The sequence below is a fragment of the Coffea arabica genome, chromosome 3c, assembly GCF_036785885.1.
Source record: "Coffea arabica cultivar ET-39 chromosome 3c, Coffea Arabica ET-39 HiFi, whole genome shotgun sequence".
Taxonomy (NCBI): domain Eukaryota; kingdom Viridiplantae; phylum Streptophyta; class Magnoliopsida; order Gentianales; family Rubiaceae; genus Coffea; species Coffea arabica.
The window spans coordinates 40,227,044-40,250,022 of record NC_092314.1 but is presented as its reverse complement, the minus strand read 5'-3'; the positions used below and the strand labels follow the sequence as shown (position 1 = coordinate 40,250,022).

Genomic DNA, 22,979 nt, shown 5'->3' with positions numbered 1-22,979 from the left:
AACACTCACTCCACAATTGAACTCGTTCATTTCCTATCTTTCACTTGAGCTTTGGTGCCCTTCAACTGAGGAAATGGCATTTATTTATACTAGTAAGGATCCTACAAGCGGCTGTAATTTTTCTCTTCTCATTCAATGCCCAATTGCCAGAAAATCCGGTGAACTTTGCAAGTAAATCTGGTTCAAGATACAAGCACGAACCAAATTGATCAGCCGCCCACGTTCAGCTTCAAGACTGGACTTTGGCAATTTGTCTATTGCCAATAAATGAGTAAAACAAACACTCCAAAGCCATAAAACTTATTCTGAACACCCTGACTAAAGATTAATCGCTCTTTAGCACAAACAACATTTTCAAAAAGCATATTAATTAATAATAATAAACCTCAATGATAGATCTCAATCCCAATACTGCAGTTATCTTATAGTCACTGAAGCCTGCCTCCGTGAAAAGTTTCGCCCAATCTTTCTCATTTCTTTGCCTTCCTTTGAATAGAACCATCATCAGCATATGAAACAATAGTTGGGTCTCAATCGCCTCATGATCATCATACCCTTTCTGCTGGCTTTTGCAGAACATTTCAACAATTATCACTTTGCCCCCTTTTTCCTTGCTAGGAATTGCTTCTTTACATTTTTTTAGTATTTGCACACACTCATCATCGCTCCAATCAATCAATATCCACTGCTTGATTGCAAATTATATCACAATGAAAGAAAATTTTTGTTAGAAACATTGCACCCCATCTAAAGCTTTTTGCGTCAAAAAGCAAAAACAAAACTATTCTCTTATAGTACCAAACACACGCAATCAATTTGACGTTTAAAACTTTGTTCTTTTTTGTCCCCTCTTCATGATGCAGTTCTTAGATTAAGCATAACCTCAATTTCTACTACTCAATCTTACTTTTGAAGTTGACACTTCTTATAATTGGTGAATTTTAATCTTATGATCTCAGGCAATAAGGAAAAAAATCTAAATAACACTACTATAAAAAAATTTGTCAACTAGAAAACGTGCAACATCGATTTCATACCTTCATTAAAACAGCATCTGCAGGAGGAATGGCTTCAAACATGTTACCTCCAACATAGGCCAAGTTCTTACTACTCTCCAAGCCATCAACAACATGAGGAAGATCAAGCACAGTGCATTTCAGGTGAGGGAAAGCATCAGCAATTGCCTTAGAAAAGGTTCCAGTTCCACCTCCAACATCTACCAATGAATTCAAACCCTCAAAAACATGCTTACAATCTTTGGTCACCACGCTACTAACCAGCCGGGTATCACTAGCCATTGCTTCGTTAAAGAATTGATTAAGCCGTGGCTCATGGCTTGCAAGATCGTAAAGTGACCTCCCATGGCAAGTATAAAATGGGGTTTCATCACTGTTCTGAAACCACTGGCTGAGATGGTGCCATGGATCAGTCAAGGTGGGATCGAGCGTGACCAGTAAAAGCGGCGTCATGCTAAAAGGGTTACTCTTTAAAAGGAGTTCAGCAGCAGAAGTAAGCAGATAACCCTTTTGATTATCATTCTCATTTCCAGGAATCTCTGCTTCAATGAAGAAGCCTGAGTGGATCAAAATCTGCATGAGACGATAAACGAAAGGGGCTTTTGCATTCTTGATGGGAAGAGCATCAATCAATTGATCAAGGGTCATCGGCTGGCCATGTTTGTGAATAACGTCTGGAATGCCTAATTGAATTGCACATTTGAGGGACATAGAATTTATGAAGTTGAACATATGGTTCCATATGTGAGCTTGTGCTTGAAAAAGCTCATCAGTATGATCACCAATATTTCTAGCCAAATCCATTTTTTGTTTGAAGCGCTTTTTGGTGGTGGGAATTACAAGTAGAACTCGCATTTTATAGGCGGATTATGGGATTCACAGGAATAATGTTGCAATAATTTCTTCTAAGAGTCTGACAAGAACCTGTTAGAAAAATAAACAATGAAATCAACTCAGAAAAAAGGATCCAAAGGCAGCTGACATCAGTTTCCTTTTCTTGACTGACAGGTGTCGGGCCTGTGCAATAATAAAAACCTGCTCAACTAAAGTTAATTTTTGTAGTAGTGGTAAGCAGGATCGAATCCACAGAGACTGGGTGTAACTGTTTCTTTTCAAATTCACAGTAATCAGGGGGTGTTTTTACGTAGAAGGTGACAATCAAATAAATGCAAATAAAATTCAAGAAACTACTAAAAATTAAATAACAATTTACTAAAGTCAAATGAATGATAACTAACGAGCTAGCCAGGAAATAACTTTAGTAATGGTTCACCTAATTGATCATCGAAACAAAGGCAATTCCAAATATTTACTAATAAATAGGTTACAACTCCCAAACAAGCGATGACAGTCAACCCCTCCTTACTGTATCGGTGACTAAGGTACGTCCGTTAATCACTGTTCTAATTGAAAAATAATTTTAGATACGCCCGTAAGATTTAATTCCCCAATTGCCTTACGTATTAGAGGGGCCCTATTCTAACAAAATAATGCACTACCTGGGTTATTTTAGGTTAGCTCGCGTATCTCCCTGACACAAATCTAATCATGTCAGTTGTCACTATTTTGAGACAATTAAACAATTACGGATTTAACATCCCAATTGACAATAGATTATCAAGTTAACTAATTATCAGGATCCAAGACAATCAATTAATTGAATAATCACAAACATTGAAACCAGGGAATATGCGAATACCAATAAATAAAAGAAAGAGATAAAATTAAATCGATTTCACAATTTTAGACGACCCAAACCATCCGTTGTTCCTTGACTAGAGGAGGGGATTTAGTTCATATTTGATGAACAAAACCCACAGGAAATTGTAAAGGAAACCGCGGCCATTGTCCCTTGAAATCGGGGAAATTCAATTCGTAGTAATCAAGAAGAAAGACAAGCTACAGGAAGGAATTCGTAGTAATCAATGTTTCCACTTGGTCTTTACATACGCATAAGAGAAACCACAAGAAGATGAAATAGAAAAAGTCCAAAACTAAACTAGACTAGAGGTCCTACTATCTGAAGAAAGAAAAGCTACTCCAGAAAAGTCAAAAGAAAAACTATCTAATATCTGGTTCCTCCTACTCTTGTGCGGCGTCCGCTGCTATCAAGAAAACCGAAGACTTCCCTTTTTTCTTTCTTCGGCCAAATTACCAAAAAGGGCTGCACCTCCTTTGTTCCAAAAATGCCCTTGAGTGCCTTCTTTTTTAATTCTTTCCCGATGATCGTAAAATTGGCGCTTGTTATCATATTTTCGTTCTACTCCCTGAAATAAATGCAAATTACGAAAAATAAATAGAATCTAATAATTAATTCTCATCAGACCAGGTAATAGGAAAAATTAATAATAAAATAAATTATAAAATTGTAACCCATCATTGACCAATTCATATATGAGTATATGGGTTACTCAGTCTCCTTCTTGGTGTGACTACACATAATTCATTGTTTCTGGAGACGTGCTTAAATTAAAGTGTATAATCAGCGCTTGTTAATTAATTGTTCTTTGTGTCGACTCGTATTATCACTTGAGAAAATCACATAATGCACGCTGCAGGTGGTGCTTCTTGTTTGGAAGGTGAAGAAAAAGAAATTTAAATAGTCACAACTTTTGAGTCATGGTTGAGTTAAAGTTTACGTCGATGCGTCATTCTTGAGCAAATTCTCTTAATTTTCACAACGATCTGATGTATTGCAATGCTTAAGAAACTTTATATCTTGTCCTAAATATAGGGATCGATTTTTTAATTGAAACGTTAAGACTTGTTTTCATCCTGCTATGAGAGACTGACAACTCTGATGGATTCGAAAATTAGTACTCGCCATTATTGTTAATCAATATCAAATTAGTACTCACTTTCAACCTGTAAAATATGGGGTAATTGAGCACGGCATGATGCTAAAGTAAATGAAGTAGTCTTTAATTTAGGGTCCTATCTAATAAGTGTCCATTAAGCACTTGTTGTTAAGATGAAGTTCACATGTAAATATCTTAGAAATGTAAAGTTAAATAAAGAAATTTTATAAAAATAAGGTATAGTAGTAATTGTTAGGATGTATATTTATACGGTGAGTTTGGTATGATTTACAAGTCTTAATGGCCACAAGATAACACAATTCTTAATTTAAAAGTTCTTTATTTTGGAAATTCAACACAGGCAGACATTTTCTAACACATGTGATAGGTTGCATTTTAGTGGGTATTTTAGGTATTATTGCACAATTAATTGACTAAATATTTTCGTTAATTGGGTGGATTCTACTGATATTTTGCTTTGGTGCTAATTGCAGGAATGGTTGCTGAAAAGTGCTTAAATTCAACTTTTAGAAGATTCATCGGACGTGGGGCCCGTTTGAGAAGCTAAAGAAACCTAATTGTAATAGATTTTATTTTAATATATTTCTAGGGAGTCTGGCTGCAATTTTAAACAAGTAACAATTTTTCGGCTATTGTGGGGGATTGTATTTATCTCTCGCGCGGCTTAGGTTAGGAGAGAGTTTTTTCTCTTTGGCTCTAAAATGAGATTAGAGAGCCGCAGCTTTGTAGAGAGAGAGGCAGCAGGCAATAGCCACTTTTGTTGACTTTGGGATGCTTGTCAATTTTGATTAGCCTTGACCCATGAAATCAAGCAATTGAAACAAAATCTCTTGTATGTCTCTTTTGTGAGGAAAGAAAGAAAGCAAAGTGCAGCCGCCGTTGTGGACTTTGTGGGTTTTCTCTTTACTCAATTTTGACCAAAATTTGGGAGACTATCCGACGTATGCTTTAGAGGAAAATTGGCAGCAATAAGAAATCTCCTGGTGTTTCCTCTCGGTGTTGACCGAAGCAGGGGAAAAATAGATCTGAAAACTTTCACAAACTCCACACGCGCGGCCTGTCATCAAATCATGGGGAACTAAACCCCTAATTCTAGACAAGGGGGCAACTGATGAATTGGTTCAACTAATACTGTGAGATCTAAACCATTGTTAATTGTTCTCTTCATTTATTGATATTTACATATTCCTTGCTTTTAATCGCTATAGCCTTGTGTATGATTGGTTAGTGCGCAGTAATTAATTATTCACATAGGCTATTTTGCCATATAGGGGTAATTGAATCCGTAATTGTTCGTTATCTCTATCCCAGTAGCAACTGGCATAATTGGATTTGTGTCAGGGGAATATTTGATCTGGCTTGAATAAACCCTCATAGCATGTTTGTTAGTTAGGATTGGGCATTTCTAATTAATAATGCAATCTAAAAATTAAATCCTACGGTCGTACCTAGGGTTGTTTTCGGGTTAGAGAAATAGCTAACGGTCGTACCTTAGCTATCGACAAATTAAGGAAGGGTTGGTTGTTTATCGCGTGCATGACAACTATAACCAATCTATTAATAAATGCTGGGATTATTTTTGCATCAATGATCAGTGCATGAACCATTTCTGAAGTATACCCTTGGCTAGAGTTTCTCTTAGTTATTTCTTCTAATTAATCATTTTCTGCATTTAATTTGTTTAGTTGGCTTTTGATACCAAAACCCCCCATTAATCTTGATTTGAAAAGAAACAAAATATCTTGCTAGTCCTTGAGGAGACGACCCTGCTTATCACTGTCTACTAGTTAGGGAATTCAGTTAAATAATTAATTCAGGTATATCGGATTAAGCAAACTCTTCGGGAACAGGGTGAATCAAGTAACCCATTGCACACCTAGAGTCCCTGCTCCAGTACTCGAATTGATTACTGACTGTTTCAGGTGGTAGTTAGGATTTATTTAGTATTATTGCACAGGTTCGGCACCTGTCAATTTTTGGCGCATCCATTGCACACCTATAGTCCCTGCTCCAGTACTCGAATTGATTACTGACTGTTTCAGGTGGTAGTTAGGATTTATTTATTATTATTGCACAGGTTCGGCACCTGTCAATTTTTGGCGCCGTTGCCGGGGAGTTTGCTTAATCCGATATACCTGAATTAATTATTTAACTGAATTCCCTAACTAGTAGACAGTGATAAGCAGGGTCGTCTCCTCAGGGACTAGCAAGATATTTTGTTTCTTTTCAAATCAAGATTAATGGGGGGGTTTTGGTATCAAAAGCCAACTAAACAAATAAAATGCAGAAAATGATTAATTAGAAGAAATAACTAAGAGAAACCCTAGCCAAGGGTATACTTCAGAAATGGTTCATGCACTGATCATTGATGCAAAAATAATCCCAGCATTTATTAATAGATTGGTTATAGTTGTCATGCACGCGATAAACAACCAACCCTTCCTTAATTTGTCGATAGCTAAGGTACGACCGTTAGCTATTTCTCTAACCCGAAAACAACCCTAGGTACGACCGTAGGATTTAATTTTTAGATTGCATTATTAATTAGAAAGGCCCAATCCTAACTAACAAACACGCTACGAGGGTTTATTCAAGCCAGATCAAATATTCCCCTGACACAAATCCAATTATGCCAGTTGCTACTGGGATAGAGATAACGAACAATTACGGATTCAATTACCCCTATATAGCAAAATAGCCTATGTGAATAATTAATTACTGCGCACTAACCAATCATACACAAGGCTATAGCGATTAAAAGCAAGGAATATGTAAATATCAATAAATGAAGAGAACAATTAACAATGGTTTAGATCTCACAGTATTAGTTGAACCAATTCATCAGCTGCCCCCTTGTCTAGAATTAGGGGTTTAGTTCCCCATGATTTGATGACAGGCCGCGCGTGTGGAGTTTGTGAAAGTTTTCAGATCTATTTTTCCCCTGCTTCGGTCGACACCGAGAGGAAACACCAGGAGATTTCTTATTGCTGCCAATTTTCCTCTAAAGCATACGTCGGATAGTCTCCCAATTTTTGGTCAAAATTGAGTAAAGAGAAAACCCACAAAGTCCACAACGGCGGCTGCACTTTGCTTTCTTTCTTTCCTCACAAAAGAGACATACGAGAGATTTTGTTTCAATTGCTTGATTTCATGGGTCAAGGCTAATCAAAATTGACAAGCATCCCAAAGTCAACAAAAGTGGCTATTGCCTGCTGCCTCTCTCTCTACAAAGCTGCGGCTCTCTAATCTCATTTTAGAGCCAAAGAGAAAAAACTCTCTCCTAACCTAAGCCGCGCGAGAGATAAATACAATCCCCCACAATAGCCGAAAAATTGTTACTTGTTTAAAATTGCAGCCAGACTCCCTAGAAATATATTAAAATAAAATCTATTACAATTAGGTTTCTTCAGCTTCTCAAACGGGCCCCACGTCCGATGAATCTTCTAAAAGTTGAATTTAAGCACTTTTCAGCAACCATTCCTGCAATTAGCACCAAAGCAAAATATCAGTAGAATCCACCCAATTAACGAAAATATTTAGTCAATTAATTGTGCAATAATGCCCAAAATACCCACTAAAATGCAACCTATCAATCTAGGGTTAACTATGCTTTGGTTGTGTTTTTAGTTGTCTGATTAAATTTTTCCCTTGCCTTAGTAGTTCCTTTCTTTAAACTGTGATGAATGCAATTGAGATATGAGTGTACGTAGCAAGTTCATGCCATGGGGTGTTCTATTTTCCTCGATGACGAATTGATTGATAAATATGCTGAACTTGGCATAAATTTGACCACTCGTGCGATTTTTTAGCCTAATTTTTCATTTTTTGAGTGGTTAGTGCACATGGTTTGTCATTCTAGAACTTGCTCGGTTATGCATGTCAAGACCACATTTAAATGAGTTTAATGCATTGAAATGATAGGGCACCTAGGAATGAGCCATTTTAGGACTTTCTCAAAACCAGCCTTTGGATTATTTACTACCATTAGGGAGCCAAGTTAAGCCTTAACCCCTATTCTTTGCTTGAGACCCCAGCTCTTAGCCGGAAAACCTCTTTAGACTTTCTTTTTGAACCTTGTGTGAAAAAGTGCTTTGATTTCATTATACAGACTTTTGGAGTACTATTCGAGGGGCATTACACCCATTTATGTATCGGAAAAAAAAAAGAGAGAAAGAAAAAAAGAAAAAAAAAAGAGAGAAAGGGAAATGTGAAAAGAAGACAAAGTGCAGGAAATCAACAAGTAAAATTGATTTCTATGGTGCTGGTTGGGAGTTATTGGAAAAAAAAAAAGACAAAAGGGAAGTAGATGAATGAAATGAGGAGAAGAGAAAAGTCGAAAGTTGCGGCAAGTGCTAATTTGCTTCACTTGTGTAATGTTTGAGATGCCTTGAAGTTCCCAATGTGCAAGAATCTGTGTAATGAATTTCTGAGCACTTCCTTTATACTTTTACACCCTCTTGACTCCTTTTTATCCTACCTTCTCACCCTAGCCCCATTACAACCTTGCAAGTCCTTTGATTGCTGCATTTAAATTCATGAGTAAGTGGTGGAGATATGATATATGAGCAAGCTTATGGTAGTGTCATTCTATTGTGTTGTTTTGAGAGCCATCTTATATACATTTCATAAACACTTTGGAGTGAATGAGTGCACTTTAAACTGCGAGAATTGTTGATTTGGTATATTCTGATTTCGATAAGGTTATTGGGGATCTTGGAATGCCATTCTTGGTATGAACTGCTGTGATTTGCTTAACATCTTGATTGTACTTCTGAGTTAATTATGCTTGAGGGCAAGCATAGTTCAGGTGTGGGGGAGATTGATAGGTTGCATTTTAGTGGGTATTTTGGGCATTATTGCACAATTAATTGACTAAATATTTTCGTTAATTGGGTGGATTCTACTGATATTTTGCTTTGGTGCTAATTGCAGGAATGGTTGCTGAAAAGTGCTTAAATTCAACTTTTAGAAGATTCATCGGACGTGGGGCCCGTTTGAGAAGCTGAAGAAACCTAATTGTAATAGATTTTATTTTAATATATTTCTAGGGAGTCTGGCTGCAATTTTAAACAAGTAACAATTTTTCGGCTATTGTGGGGGATTGTATTTATCTCTCGCGCGGCTTAGGTTAGGAGAGAGTTTTTTCTCTTTGGCTCTAAAATGAGATTAGAGAGCCGCAGCTTTGTAGAGAGAGAGGCAGCAGGCAATAGCCACTTTTGTTGACTTTGGGATGCTTGTCAATTTTGATTAGCCTTGACCCATGAAATCAAGCAATTGAAACAAAATCTCTCGTATGTCTCTTTTGTGAGGAAAGAAAGAAAGCAAAGTGCAGCCGCCGTTGTGGACTTTGTGGGTTTTCTCTTTACTCAATTTTCACCAAAAATTGGGAGACTATCCGACGTATGCTTTAGAGGAAAATTGGCAGCAATAAGAAATCTCCTGGTGTTTCCTCTCGGTGTCGACCGAAGCAGGGGAAAAATAGATCTGAAAACTTTCACAAACTCCACACGCGCGGCCTGTCATCAAATCATGGGGAACTAAACCCCTAATTCTAGACAAGGGGGCAACTGATGAATTGGTTCAATTAATACTGTGAGATCTAAACCATTGTTAATTGTTCTCTTCATTTATTGATATTTACATATTCCTTGCTTTTAATCTCTATAGCCTTGTGTATGATTGGTTAGTGCGCAGTAATTAATTATTCACATAGGCTATTTTGCTATATAGGGGTAATTGAATCTGTAATTGTTCGTTATCTCTATGCCAGTAGCAACTGGCATAATTGGATTTGTGTTAGGGGAATATTTGATCTGGCTTGAATAAACCCTCGTAGCGTGTTTGTTAGTTAGGATTGGGCCTTTCTAATTAATAATGCAATCTAAAAATTAAATCCTACGGTCGTACCTAGGGTTGTTTTCGGGTTAGAGAAATAGCTAACGGTCGTACCTTAGCTATCGACAAATTAAGGAAGGGTTGGTTGTTTATCGCGTGCATGACAACTATAACCAATCTATTAATAAATGCTGGGATTATTTTTGCATCAATGATCAGTGCATGAACCATTTCTGAAGTATACCCTTGGCTAGAGTTTCTCTTAGTTATTTCTTCTAATTAATCATTTTCTGCATTTAATTTGTTTAGTTGGCTTTTGATACCAAAACCCCCCATTAATCTTGATTTGAAAAGAAACAAAATATCTTGCTAGTCCCTGAGGAGACGACCCTGCTTATCACTGTCTACTAGTTAGGGAATTCAGTTAAATAATTAATTCAGGTATATCGGATTAAGCAAACTCTTCGGGAACAGGGTGAATCAAGTAACCCATTGCATATCTAGAGTCCCTGCTCCAGTACTCGAATTGATTACTGACTGTTTCAGGTGGTAGTTAGGATTTATTTATTATTATTGCACAGGTTCGACACCTGTCAATTTTTGGCACCGTTGCCGGGGACTGGCATCGGAATTATTTGTTTCTTTTCGAATTCAGTTTTTTATTTAGTTTTTGTTATTTTATTTTTCTTGGTAGTTTTGCTAGTTTATGCCCCGTTTCTCTCACACAGGTGAATTGATATACGATCCTGAGGTTGAGAAGGCAGCGCGTAGGCGAAGACAAGAAACCAAGAGACGAAAAGAAGGGGCACTTATCTTTTGCAAACGAGTCAGTAGAAAACGAATTTAGCATGACCAACACCCAGACATTAAGGGAGCTGGCTACCCCAGACCTGATTCATCAGCCCTTGTGCATCACGTTCCCAACTCTGGCTGAAAATACCTCTTTCGAGCTGAAATCGGGGTTGATTCAGCTCCTGCCTTCGTTCCATGGTCTCTCTGGCAAAAAATCCCACAAACATGTCAAGGAATTCGAAGTAGTTTGCTCTAGCATGAAACCTCCTGGGGTCACTGAGGAGCGAATAAGACTGAGAGCCTTCCCCTTCTCTTTCAGGGATGCAGCGAAGGATTGGTTATACTACCTGCAGACAGGTAGTATCACCACGTGGGCACAATTGAAAAAGAAATTCCTGGAGAAATTTTTCCCCGCGTCCCGAGCTGCAAGTTTGAGGAAGGAGATTTGCAGCATCAAGCAGTACTCCGGGGAGTCATTGTACGATTTTTTGGAAAGGTTCAACAAGTTGTGCGCTAGATGCCCACAACATCAGATTAGTGAACAACTGTTGATCCAGTACTTCTATGAGGGACTCCAGTCAACTGACAGGAGTATTATTGACGCTGCAAGTGGAGGAGCCCTGGCGAACAAGACACCCAGGGAAGCGTGGGACCTTATTGAAACCATGGCAGAAAACTCTCAGCAGTTCGGCTTCCGTGAGAGCAATCCTACCCGTAGAATCAATGAGACAGAGACGTCATCCATCCAGTAGCAACTGTCAGAGTTGACGTCTGCTGTCTGGCAATTGGCCATGAGAGACACACCACGAGCGATGGTGTGTGGAATCTGTACTAGCATGGACCACTGCACGGATTCGTGCCCCATTCTGCAAGAGGACGGGGCGGAACAGGTAAATATGGCCGGAGGCGTGCCCGCGTCCCATAGGCAATATGACCCGTATTCCAACACATACAACCCCGATTGGAGAGACCATTCCAATCTCAGTTATTGGAACAGGCAACAAGGTTCATTCCCGAATCGTCCACCAGGATTCCACCAACCTTGGCAACCAAAATCTCAACCCTCATCCTCCAATTCAGGAAGCTCCTTGGAGGACCTAGTCAAAAGCCTGGCCACAACTACTACTCAGCTTCATCAGGAGATCAAAGCGGACAAGAAGAACCAAGAAGCTCGGATAAGCCAACTGGCAACCGCTATTAACCGTTTGGAGTCCCACGTTTATGGGAAACTGCCATCGCAACCCGAGGTGAATCCCAAGAATATAAGTACCATGACGCTGAGGAGTGGCAAGGAGCTGGAAGGGTCTAAAGTGAAAAATTCAAAAAGCAAAAGCGAGGAGGAGATAGAAAAGGAAATTGAGGAGGAAGGACGTGTTCGTGAGGATCCTAAGGTAACTTCCACCTCTCCACTCACTATTAGCTCTAACTTACCCCCTTTTCCTTGCAGGTTGGAAAAGACAAAGAAGGTAGAGAAGGAAAAAGAGCTCTTGGATGTGTTTCGGAAAGTGGAGATCAACATTCCCCTGTTGGATGCAATCAAGCAGATACCGAAGTATGCTAAATTTTTTAAGGACTTGTGCACCCACAAGAGGAAGCTAAGGGGAGATGAACGAGTGGCGGTGGGAGAAAACGTGTCAGCTATACTCCAGAGAAAACTCCCACCAAAATGTGGAGACCCAGGTATGTTCACCATTCCCTGCAAGATAGGAGGTACTCCAATTAGGAAAGCAATGTTGGATTTGGAGGCGTTAATTAATGTTATGCCTAAAACAATTTATGCTTCTCTAAATCTTGGCCCGTTAAAAGGCACAGACATTATAATCCAACTTGCAGACCGTACCAATGCTTACCCAGAAGGGTTAGTTGAAGATGTTTTGGTACAGGTCAATGAGTTAGTTTTTCCTGCAGATTTCTATGTCCTAGACATGGGGGATGAAAGAGCACTAAATTCGTTTCCTATTTTGTTAGGTAGGCTATTTTTAAGTACGGCTAGGACAAAAATAGATGTAAATGAGGGTACTTTATCGATGGAGTTTGATGGGAAAATTGTAAATTTTAATATTTTTGAAGCGATGAAGTACCCAGATGAGACTAACTCTGTTTATGCTTTAAGTGTTGTCGAGCCCCTTGTACAGGAAATATTTGAATTGGATGGGGTTGATGCACTGGCAGTGGCATTAGCCAAACATCTTGAGTTGGGAGCAACTCCTGATGTAGAATTGAGTGATGAGTTATACCGGACTGTTGGAGCACTGCATTCGCTCCCACCAATTTCTCCAAGGTATGAGTTTACTTCTGTTTTTGTACCAGAAACTCAGGCAAAATTGTTGCCTTCTATTGTGCAGGCGCCTGAGTCGGAGCTCAAGTCTCTCCCAAAGCATTTGAAGTATGCTTTCCTCGGGGACAATGAGACACTGCCAGTCATCATATCTGCACACCTGTCACCAGGACAAGAAGACAGACTAATTCATCTTCTTCGGGATCATAAGGAGGCAATTGGGTGGAGTGTAGCAGATATCAAGGGAATTAGTCCCTCTTTATGCATGCATCGGATCCGGCTTGAGGAGGATGCAAAACCAATGAGGCAGGCGCAACGGAGATTGAACCCACTGATGATGGAAGTGGTGAAGAAGGAGATACTTAAACTCCTAGAAGTGGGGATCATTTTCGCCATCTTAGATAGTCCCTGGGTGAGCCCAATGCAAGTAGTCCCGAAAAAGGCGGGAGTAACAGTTGAAGAGAACCAAGAGGGTGAGATGGTCCCGGTGAGAAAACCCACAGGATGGCGCCAGTGCATTGACTATCGGCGTCTGAATTCTGTGACAAAGAAGGACCACTTCCCTCTACTTTTTATTGATCAGATGATAGAAAGGTTAGCTGGCCGTGTCTATTACTGTTTTCTTAATGGTTTCTCTGGTTATTTTCAGATCGCAATAGCACCAGAGGATCAGGAGAAAACTACCTTCACCTGCCCCTTCGGTACATTTGCATATCGGAGGATGCCTTTCGGCCTCTGCAATGCCCCAACAACTTTTCAGAGGTGTATGGTAAGTATATTCTCTGAATATGTAGAAAAGATTATTGAGGTGTTTATGGATGATTTTAGTATGTATGGAGATAGTTTTGATGAATGTCTGGATAATCTAGCTTTAATTTTGAAGAGGTGCATTGAGACAAATTTAGTGTTAAATTAGGAAAAGTGTCATTTCATGGTAGATCATGGCATTGTTTTAGGGCATGTAGTGTCGGCCAGAGGTATAGAGGTAGACAAGGCAAAAGTCGATATTATTTCTGTTTTACCTTACCCCGCAAGTGTGCGGGAGGTGCGCTCCTTTTTGGATCATGCAGGGTTCTACAGGAGATTCATAAAAGACTTCTCAAAAATTGGAGCGCCCCTGTTCAAACTGTTGCAAAAAGATGTAGCATATGACTTCACCGAAGAGTGCAAGGTGGCATTTGACAGGCTGCGGGAGTCATTGACATCACCACCTGTTATCCAACCTCCAGACTGGAGCCTCCCATTTGAGATAATGTGTGATGCGAGTGATTATGCAATGGGAGCGGTGCTGGGGCAACGGATAGGCAGAGCTGCACATGCAATCTATTATGCATCAAAGGCGTTGAATGGAGCTCAACTCAACTACTCTACAACAGAGAAAGAACTGCTAGCTGTGGTTTTTGCATTAGAAAAATTTAGGCCTTATTTGTTAGGTGCGAAAATAATAGTTTTTTCTGATCATGCAGCCTTGAGATATTTGATGACAAAAAAGGATGCTAAACCAAATCTTATCAGATGGATCCTGCTCCTTCAAGAGTTCAACTTGGAGATTAAAGATAAGAGTGGGGCAGAAAACTTAGTCGCTGATCACTTGAGCCGCTTGTTTGCTCATAGGGAGGAGTCACCATTGAGGGAGGCATTTCCAGAGGAACAACTACTTGCTATTAACTCGTCTGTACCCTGGTATGCCGATTTAGTAAATTTCTTAGTGACTAATCAACTGCCTGCAGGGTGCCCAAAGGCTAAGAGAGACAAGTTGAAGAGTGATGCTAAATATTACATTTGGGACGACCCGTACCTTTGGAGACAATGTTCGAATCAAGTGCTCAGGAGGTGTGTAAGTGCAGGTGAATTTCACTCCATTTTAAATTTCTGTCATTCGTTTGCATGTGGAGGGCATTTTGGGCCCAAGCGAACAGCTCGCAAAGTGTTAGAGAGTGGCTTTTACTGGCCCACCCTTTTTAAAAATTCGTATTTATTTTACAAATCCTGTGATAGGTGTCAAAGGGTGGAGAATATTTTTCGTAGGGACCAAATGCTCCAAACCCCCATGTTGTTTGTTGAAATTTTTGATGTTTGGGGGATAGATTTTATGGGTCCTTTTCCCTCATCTTTTGGTTTCCTATACATTTTACTTGCTGTAGATTATGTCTCTAAATGGGTGGAAGCTAAAGCCACCCGTACTAATGATTCTAGAGTGGTTGTAGAGTTCTTAAAATCTAATATCTTTGTCCATTTTGGAATGCCAAGAGCTGTGGTTAGTGATAAAGGGACACATTTCTGCAATAAGACTATCACGGCCTTGTTTCGAAAATACGGTGTACTCCATAAGGTATCCACACCGTATCACCCGCAGGCAAACGGTCAGGCCGAAGTGTCAAACAGAGAAATCAAGTCGATCTTGGAGAAGATGGTGCGTCCGGATAGGAAGGATTGGAGTTTAAAGTTAGAAGACGCGCTATGGGTGTACAGAACCGCGTATAAGACGCCGATTGGGATATCTCCGTATAGACTTGTCTTCGGTAAGGCTTGCCATCTTCCCGTGGAGTTCGAACACAAGGCGTTTTGGGCAGTGAAACAGTGTAACATGGGATTAGACGAAGCAGGGGTCCAAAGGAAATTGCAGCTACAAGAGTTAGAGGAGATAAGAAATGAAGCGTATGAGAATGCCACGATCTATAAAGAAAAGAGTAAAATGTTTCATGATCAACAGGTTTTCAGAAAAAAATCTTTTGTAGTGGGGACAAAAGTCCTCTTGTATCACTCGAGGCTTAAACTTTTTCCCAGTAAGTTGCGTTCCCGTTGGATTGGTCCATTTGTCGTCTCTAATGTGTTTCATTATGGTGCAGTGGAGATCCAAAGTTTAAAAACGGAGAAAAAGTTCGTGGTGAATAGCCATCGTCTCAAACCTTATTATGGGGATTTCTATGTTGAAGAAGTAGAAGTTAAACACCTCCAAGATCCACTTTATCATGCTTGAGGGTTTTGGCCATGTCTAGCCAAAGACAGTAAAGAGAGGCGCTACTTGGGAGGCAACCCAAGACTATTTGTTTCAGTTTTCATGCATTTTTAAAGTTTTAGTTAGGTGTGGTAGCAATTAATAGTTTGGTGTTTGGTGACAGGAAATTGGCATTTAGGCGTGCCCACGCCAGGTGATCACGTCTGAGAAAAAGGGTTGGAAGGCGAGATTCTGCGGACTCTAAGGCAGTTAGACGTGCCCACGCCAGGTGGTCAGGCTAAAAAACCAAAAAAAAAAAAAAGTTGAAAAGACCAAATTGCCCTTGAACGAAAAAAAAAAGAAAGGAAAATTTTCAAAGATCCGGAGCCCTAATCTTTTTCTCCTTCTCCTTTCTTTTCTTTTTCTTTCTCCTTCTTCTTTCTTTTCTTTCTTCTTCTTCTTTCTTTTCTTTCTTCTTCTTCCTTGCTCCCCTGGCCGCCGCTTCTCATTTGTTGTCTGCTGCCCGGTGCCGCTCCACACCGCGTCGCACGCCGCCGCTCCTCGCTGCCCGCCGCCACTGCACCTCACCTCGCTGCCGCCGCTCGATCTCCACCAGCCCGCTTGCCACTCTAGCCGCGCAGCTGCACGCTGACGCCAGGCGCGCGCGAGCTCCAGCAGCCGGGCGCGCAGCTTTTGCGCGCAGTCCGTGCGCACACCGCGCGCGCGCAGCCCAACAGCTCCCGCGTACAGCGCACACCCTGCTCTAGGCGCAACCAAGCCCAGCGCAGCTCAGGCGCGCGACAGGTGAATCCAGCTCCAGGCCCAGCAGTAGCAGCGCGCAGGGAAGCCGGTGCGCGTCCTCTTGGCGCAACTCGCAGCAGCAGCCGCCATCTCCAACGCGCGTGCCCGCCACGCGCTTTCCTTTCCCTCTGTTGTCACCCCGGCTCTCTACTTCACCCACTGCCAGTCAAAACCTCCGGTGATTTCTTCCTTTATCTTTCTGTCATTAAGTAGCTGAGACCAGATTACTTAATTTTATTAGCTGAGGACAGAATCTTTTTTTCGTAGCTGAGGCCAGATTCTTTTTAGTTGCTAGCTGAGGACAGATATTTTGTGCTTGATTTTGGGTGCTGCGCTATATCCGTGGGCGATTGCTAATTAATTGTCAAATTTTGTGCTCAATCAGTGACAGTTGGGGGGAATTTTTACCCTGGTTGCCTGTTTAATTAGTTTTTGGGGGAATGTTGCTGCGTTTGTTTAATTAAGTGAATTTTGGGGTGATTTGGTAGCGTTGGAAAGTATTTTCCTGATTCACAGGATTAGTTAGCTTTTGGGGTAATTTTATTGTTTGGTTGTGCACTTGTCTGTGATTGGAAGCTGTGATTGGCACCCTTTTACTGAATCAGCTGCCTGTTGACCTCTTTTGTGCACATTTGCCTTGCCTCTGCCCTATCCAATAGACCAAATGACCAAACCAAAAACTAAATGCAAGAACAAGCCTTCCACTTCCACTTCCACCCTTCAGCCTACGGTCCCCTTAGAGGGACCTGCCCCATCGACTGGGCCTGGAGGGCCCCGTATCCGCCTTGGACGGAATAGGGAGGTTCATATCTCCTCTCCGGCCCATTTTGGTGGTAATTTGACCTTCACCCGGGCTGCCGACAAGGAGCGGTATGCTTCGGCTTGCACAAGGAAGATAATTCCTTGTAAATACATCCATGGCCCTACACTTGATTTGCTAAACCTGAGGGATGAGGTCACGCAGCACTTGACTAATGTAGGTTGGACCCGCTATGCTTCTATCAATCTACCTGCTTTTACTGAACTCACATGGGAATTCTATGCTACTTTTGAATTTAATATTCCTGATAAATTCTCCGTTACCACTCCTGGGATAGTGAGGTTTCGATTAATTGGTAGAGAGTTCAACTAATCTATCACTGAGTTTAATTTGGCTCTTGGGTTTATTGATATTCCCTACTCCCAGAGTGAGGAATATATGCGTAGTGTGTGCGAATACTCGGAGCCATTTTTCTCTCATTACCTTGATTATTGGAGCGGTTTGTCGGTTGACCGACAAGTCTATGACCCCAGTCAGTCTAAGACTTCTTATCTTAAGAGCGCCGCCTATCGTTATTTACATAGATTCATGGCCTATAGTTTCTCAGGTAGGAAGGATAGCTCAGGTACTCTGACCAAGCTCGAGTTCTTTTTCGTTTGGTGAATGGTCACTCGGACTAGGGTCAATTTGGGTAGCTGGTTTGCCCTCCACCCCCGAACTGTGCTAAGTAAGAAAAATAAGCCATTAATCTTAGGCTTCTTTATCACTCAGTTAGCTGTAAATCTTGGGGTTTTGGATTTGAATAATCATAACTTACATCCTGCTTGTATTATGGAGCCCCTTGATTTGGTTTGTTTGGAGAAAATGGGTCTTGTGCGACAGGTGAATGGCGCTTTCCAGTTTGCCCCCCCGGGACCAATCTCCGTTCCTCCGAAGCGCAAAGCTTCCAAATCCACTGCGACGGAGGCTGGTGGTCCGTCTACGGATGCCCCCGGACCATCCTCTTCGACACCTCCGCCATCTTCCTCCGTCGATAGCCAGCTAGCGGCCTTCCGGTTCCAGATGCAGCACATGAACACTCGTATGGATCGGATGGAGCGGCAAATGGGCGGGGTGGCTCAGAATTTAGCACAGTATCTCCATCACGTGGGCTTCCGCCCGCCTTTTCCTCCGCAGCCGTGATTCATTTCTGCCCTCCTCCGTTTTAAGGGAAGTGTCGTTGCCCCAATACCTCTGATTTGGTCTTACTTTGCTTACATTGAGGGCACTGTAAGGTTTAGGTATGGGAGAGGGTTAACTATGCTTTGGTTGTGTTTTTAGTTGTCTGATTAAATTTTTCCCTTGCCTTAGTAGTTCCTTTCTTTAAACTGTGATGAATGCAATTGAGATATGAGTGTACGTAGCAAGTTCATGCCATGGGGTGTTCTATTTTCCTCGATGACGAATTGATTGATGAATATGCTGAACTTGGCATAAATTTGACTACTCGTGCGATTTTTGAGCCTAATTTTTCGTTTTTTGAGTGGTTAGTGCACATGATTTGTCATTCTAGAACTTGCTCGGTTATGCATGTCAAGACCACATTTAAATGAGTTTAATGCATTGAAATGATAGGGCACCTAGGAATGAGCCATTTTAGGACTTTCTCAAAACCAGCCTTTGGATTATTTACTACTATTAGGGAGCAAAGTTGAGCCTTAACCCCTATTCTTTGCTTGAGACCACAGCTCTTAGTCGGGAAACCTCTTTAAACTTTCTTTTTAAACCTCGTGTGAAGAAGTGTTTTGATTTCATTATACAGATTTTTGGAGTACTATTCGAGGGGCATTACACCCATTTATGTATCGGAAAAAAAAAGAGAGAAAGAAAAAAAGAAAAAAAAAGAGAGAAAGGGAAATGTGAAAAGAAGACAAAGTGCATGAAATCAACAAGTAAAATTGATTTCTATGGTGCTGGTTGGGAGTTATTGGAAAAAAAAAAAGACAAAAGGGAAGTAGATGAATGAAAGGAGGAGAAGAGAAAAGTCGAAGGTTGCGGCAAGTGCTAATTTGCTTCACTTGTGTAATGGTTGAGATGCCTTGAAGTTCCCAATGTGCAAGAATCTGTGTAATGAATTTCTGAGCACTTCCTTTATACTTTTACACACTCTTGACTCCTTTTTATCCTACCTTCTCACCCTAGCCCCATTACAACCTTGCAAGTCCCTTGATTGCTGCATTTAAATTCATGAGTAAGTGGTGGAGATATGATATATGAGCAAGCTTATGGTAGTGTCATTCTATTGTGTTGTTTTGAGAGCCATCTTATATACATTTCATAAACACTTTGGAGTGAATGAGTGCATTTTAAACTGCGAGAATTGTTGATTTGGTATATTCTGATTTCGATAAGGTTATTGGGGATCTTGGAATGCCATTCTTGGTATGAACTGCTGTGATTTGCTTAGCATCTTGATTGTACTTCTGAGTTAATTATGCTTGAGGGCAAGCATAGTTCAGGTGTGGGGGAGATTGATAGGTTGCATTTTAGTGGGTATTTTGGGCATTATTGCACAATTAATTGACTAAATATTTTCGTTAATTGGGTGGATTCTACTGATATTTTGCTTTGGTGCTAATTGCAGGAATGGTTGCTGAAAAGTGCTTAAATTCAACTTTTAGAAGATTCATCGAACGTGGGGCCCGTTTGAGAAGCTGAAGAAATCTAATTGTAATAGATTTTATTTTAATATATTTCTAGGGAGTCTGGCTGCAATTTTAAACAAGTAACAATTTTTCGGCTATTGTGGGGGATTGTATTTATCTCTCGCGCGGCTTAGATTAGGAGAGAGTTTTTTCTCTTTGGCTCTAAAATGAAATTAGAGAGCCGCAGCTTTGTAGAGAGAGAGGCAGCAGGCAATAGCCACTTTTGTTGACTTTGGGATGCTTGTCAATTTTGATTAGCCTTGACCCATGAAATCAAGCAATTGAAACAAAATCTCTCGTATGTCTCTTTTGTGAGGAAAGAAAGAAAGCAAAGTGCAGCCGCCGTTGTGGACTTTGTGGGTTTTCTCTTTACTCAATTTTGACCAAAAATTGGGAGACTATCCGACGTATGCTTTAGAGGAAAATTGGCAGCAATAAGAAATCTCCTGGTGTTTCCTCTCGGTGTCGACCGAAGCAGGGGAAAAATAGATCTGAAAACTTTCACAAACTCCACACGCGCGGCCTGTCATCAAATCATGGGGAACTAAACCCCTAATTCTAGACAAGGGGGCAACTGATGAATTGGTTCAACTAATACTGTGAGATCTAAACCATTGTTAATTGTTCTCTTCATTTATTGATATTTACATATTCCTTGCTTTTAATCGCTATAGCCTTGTGTATGATTGGTTAGTGCGCAGTAATTAATTATTCACATAGGCTATTTTGCTATATAGGGGTAATTGAATCCGTAATTGTTCGTTATCTCTATCCCACTAGCAACTGGCATAATTGAATTTGTGTCAGGGGAATATTTGATCTGGCTTGAATAAACCCTCGTAGCATGTTTGTTAGTTAGGATTGGGTATTTCTAATTAATAATGCAATCTAAAAATTAAATCCTACGGTCGTACCTAGGGTTGTTTTCGGGTTAGAGAAATAGCTAACGGTCGTACCTTAGCTATCGACAAATTAAGGAAGGGTTGGTTGTTTATCGCGTGCATGACAACTATAACCAATCTATTAATAAATGCTGGGATTATTTTTGCATCAATGATCAGTGCATGAACCATTTCTGAAGTATACCCTTGGCTAGAGTTTCTCTTAGTTATTTCTTCTAATTAATCATTTTCTGCATTTAATTTGTTGGCTTTTGATACCAAAACCCCCCATTAATCTTGATTTGAAAAGAAACAAAATATCTTGCTAGTCCCTGAGGAGACGACCCTGCTTATCACTGTCTACTAGTTAGGGAATTCAGTTAAATAATTAATTCAGGTATATCGGATTAAGCAAACCGGAGTGATGTTTCTTGGATCTTGATCACTGATGCTTGATATATATTTTTCTTGATATCTTGGCAATATGGTAGATAGAGCAATAGCCGTTATCAAATATGGGTGTTTGTTTGCTGTTCTTATGCTTGAGGACAAGCATGGTTTAGGTGTGGGGGGAATTGATAGGTTGCAATTTTATCATTTATTTTATTATTAATTTCCCCTATTACCTGACCCAAGGTGAATTAATTGTTAAATTCTACTCACTTTTAGTGTTTTGCATTTATTTCAGGGAGTAGAATGAAAATATGATAACAAATGCCAATTTGACAGAAAAAGAGTCCAAGTCACAGAGCTTATCCGAGTGGCATAGTTGGCAAAGGAAAATTTGTACCCATTTTGGTAATTGCTGATGAGGGCGGAAGACGGTATAAAAAAGAAGAAAAAGGAACGCAGGGGAAGTCTTCTTCTTCCTCTCCGGAAGGGGAGCCGCCGCACATTGGAGAGCTTTCCGTCTTGTAGCTTAGCCGCAGTTGTTGACTTTTCTTCTTAGTTCTTGTTAGCTAGTTTCTTTCTTACGTATGAAGATTGCTGAGGAGCTTAGCTTGCGATTTTCCTTTTGAAGCTTTTGATTAGGACTTCCCTGTGCATGTCAGGAGCAAATAGGAATAGCTTTACTGGTGACTTTTCCTTTGGGTCTTGGTACGCATGGCAGGAGCAAAGAGGACAGCTTTGACTTTTCTTTCCCTTTAGTTCTTGCGAATTGAATTCTCCAAATATCCGTGACAATGGCCGCGGCTCTCCTTACAATTTCTTGTGGGCTTTGTTTAGCAACAATGAACTAATTTCCCTTGTCTAGTCAAGGGACAACGGATGCTTTGAGTCACCTAAAATTGTGAGGTCGATTTAATTTTATCTCTTCTTTTTATTTATTGGTAGCTGCATATTCTCTGATTACAGTGATTATGATTGTTCAATTAATTGATTATCTTGGATCCGGATAATTAGTTGATTGGGTAATCTATTGTCAATTAGGGTGTTAAATCCGTAATTGTTTAATTGTCTTGAAATAATGACAACTGGCATGATTGGGTTTGTGTCAGCGGGATATGCGGGCTAATCTGAAATAACCCTGGTAGTGCGTTATTTGGTTAGAATAGGGCTCCTCTAATACGTAAGGCAATTGGGGAATTAAATTCTATGGGCGTACCTAGAATTATTTTTCAATTAGAGCAGTGATTAACGGGCGTACCTTGATCACCGACACAGTAAGGAGGGGTTGACTGCCATCGCTTGTTTGGTAGTTATAACATATTTATTGATGAATAATTGGAATTGCCTTTGCTTCAATGATCAACTAGGTGAACCATTGCTGAAGTTATTCCTTGGCTAGATCCTTAATTATCATTCATTTGATTTTAGTAATTTGTTGTTTAATTTTTAGTAGTTTCTTAGATTTTATTTGAACTTCTTTTATTGTCACCTTCTGCATAAAAACACCCCCTTGTCACTGTGAATTTGAAAAGAAACAATTACTCCCAATCCCTGTGGATTCGACCCTGCTCACCACTATCTACTGAAATTACTTTTAGTTTAAGCAGGTTTTATTATTGCACAAGCTTCGACAACCTGTCAATTTTTATTCAAATTCAATGGCATTAATTCAGTAGCCTAATTAAACAATAAATGGTCAAGCAGGACTGCATTTATATGCCAGTAAATTATGGGTAGCAGTGCATATCTGCTACTAAATTATGGCAGTAGATTCCTCTTGTGCCT

The 22,979-nt window shown here is 40.3% G+C and overlaps 1 protein-coding gene across 1 annotated transcript; it reads right to left on the bottom strand.

Moving 5' to 3' along the window:
* Positions 1-29: 29 nt before the first annotated feature.
* On the bottom strand, positions 30-1,826 carry LOC140037723 (trans-resveratrol di-O-methyltransferase-like). The gene is made up of 2 exons (XM_072082728.1): positions 1,038-1,826; positions 30-685 (listed from the first exon to the last, which is right to left on the bottom strand). The coding sequence occupies exons 1-2, from the start codon at positions 1,818-1,820 to the stop codon at positions 371-373; spliced, it is 1,098 nt and encodes a 365-aa protein (XP_071938829.1). The 5' UTR covers positions 1,821-1,826; the 3' UTR covers positions 30-370.
* Positions 1,827-22,979: the final 21,153 nt, after the last annotated feature.

What these genes read in the sequence shown, in the direction of transcription:
- LOC140037723 (XM_072082728.1), bottom strand. Translation starts at nt 1,820, where the DNA reads ATGGATTTGGCTAGAAATATTGGTGATCATACTGATGAGCTTTTTCAA. An exon ending in CAGATGCTGTTTTAATGAAG is followed by an intron (nt 686 to 1,037) that starts GTATGAAATCGA and finishes GCAATCAAGCAG; the next exon opens with TGGATATTGATTGATTGGAG.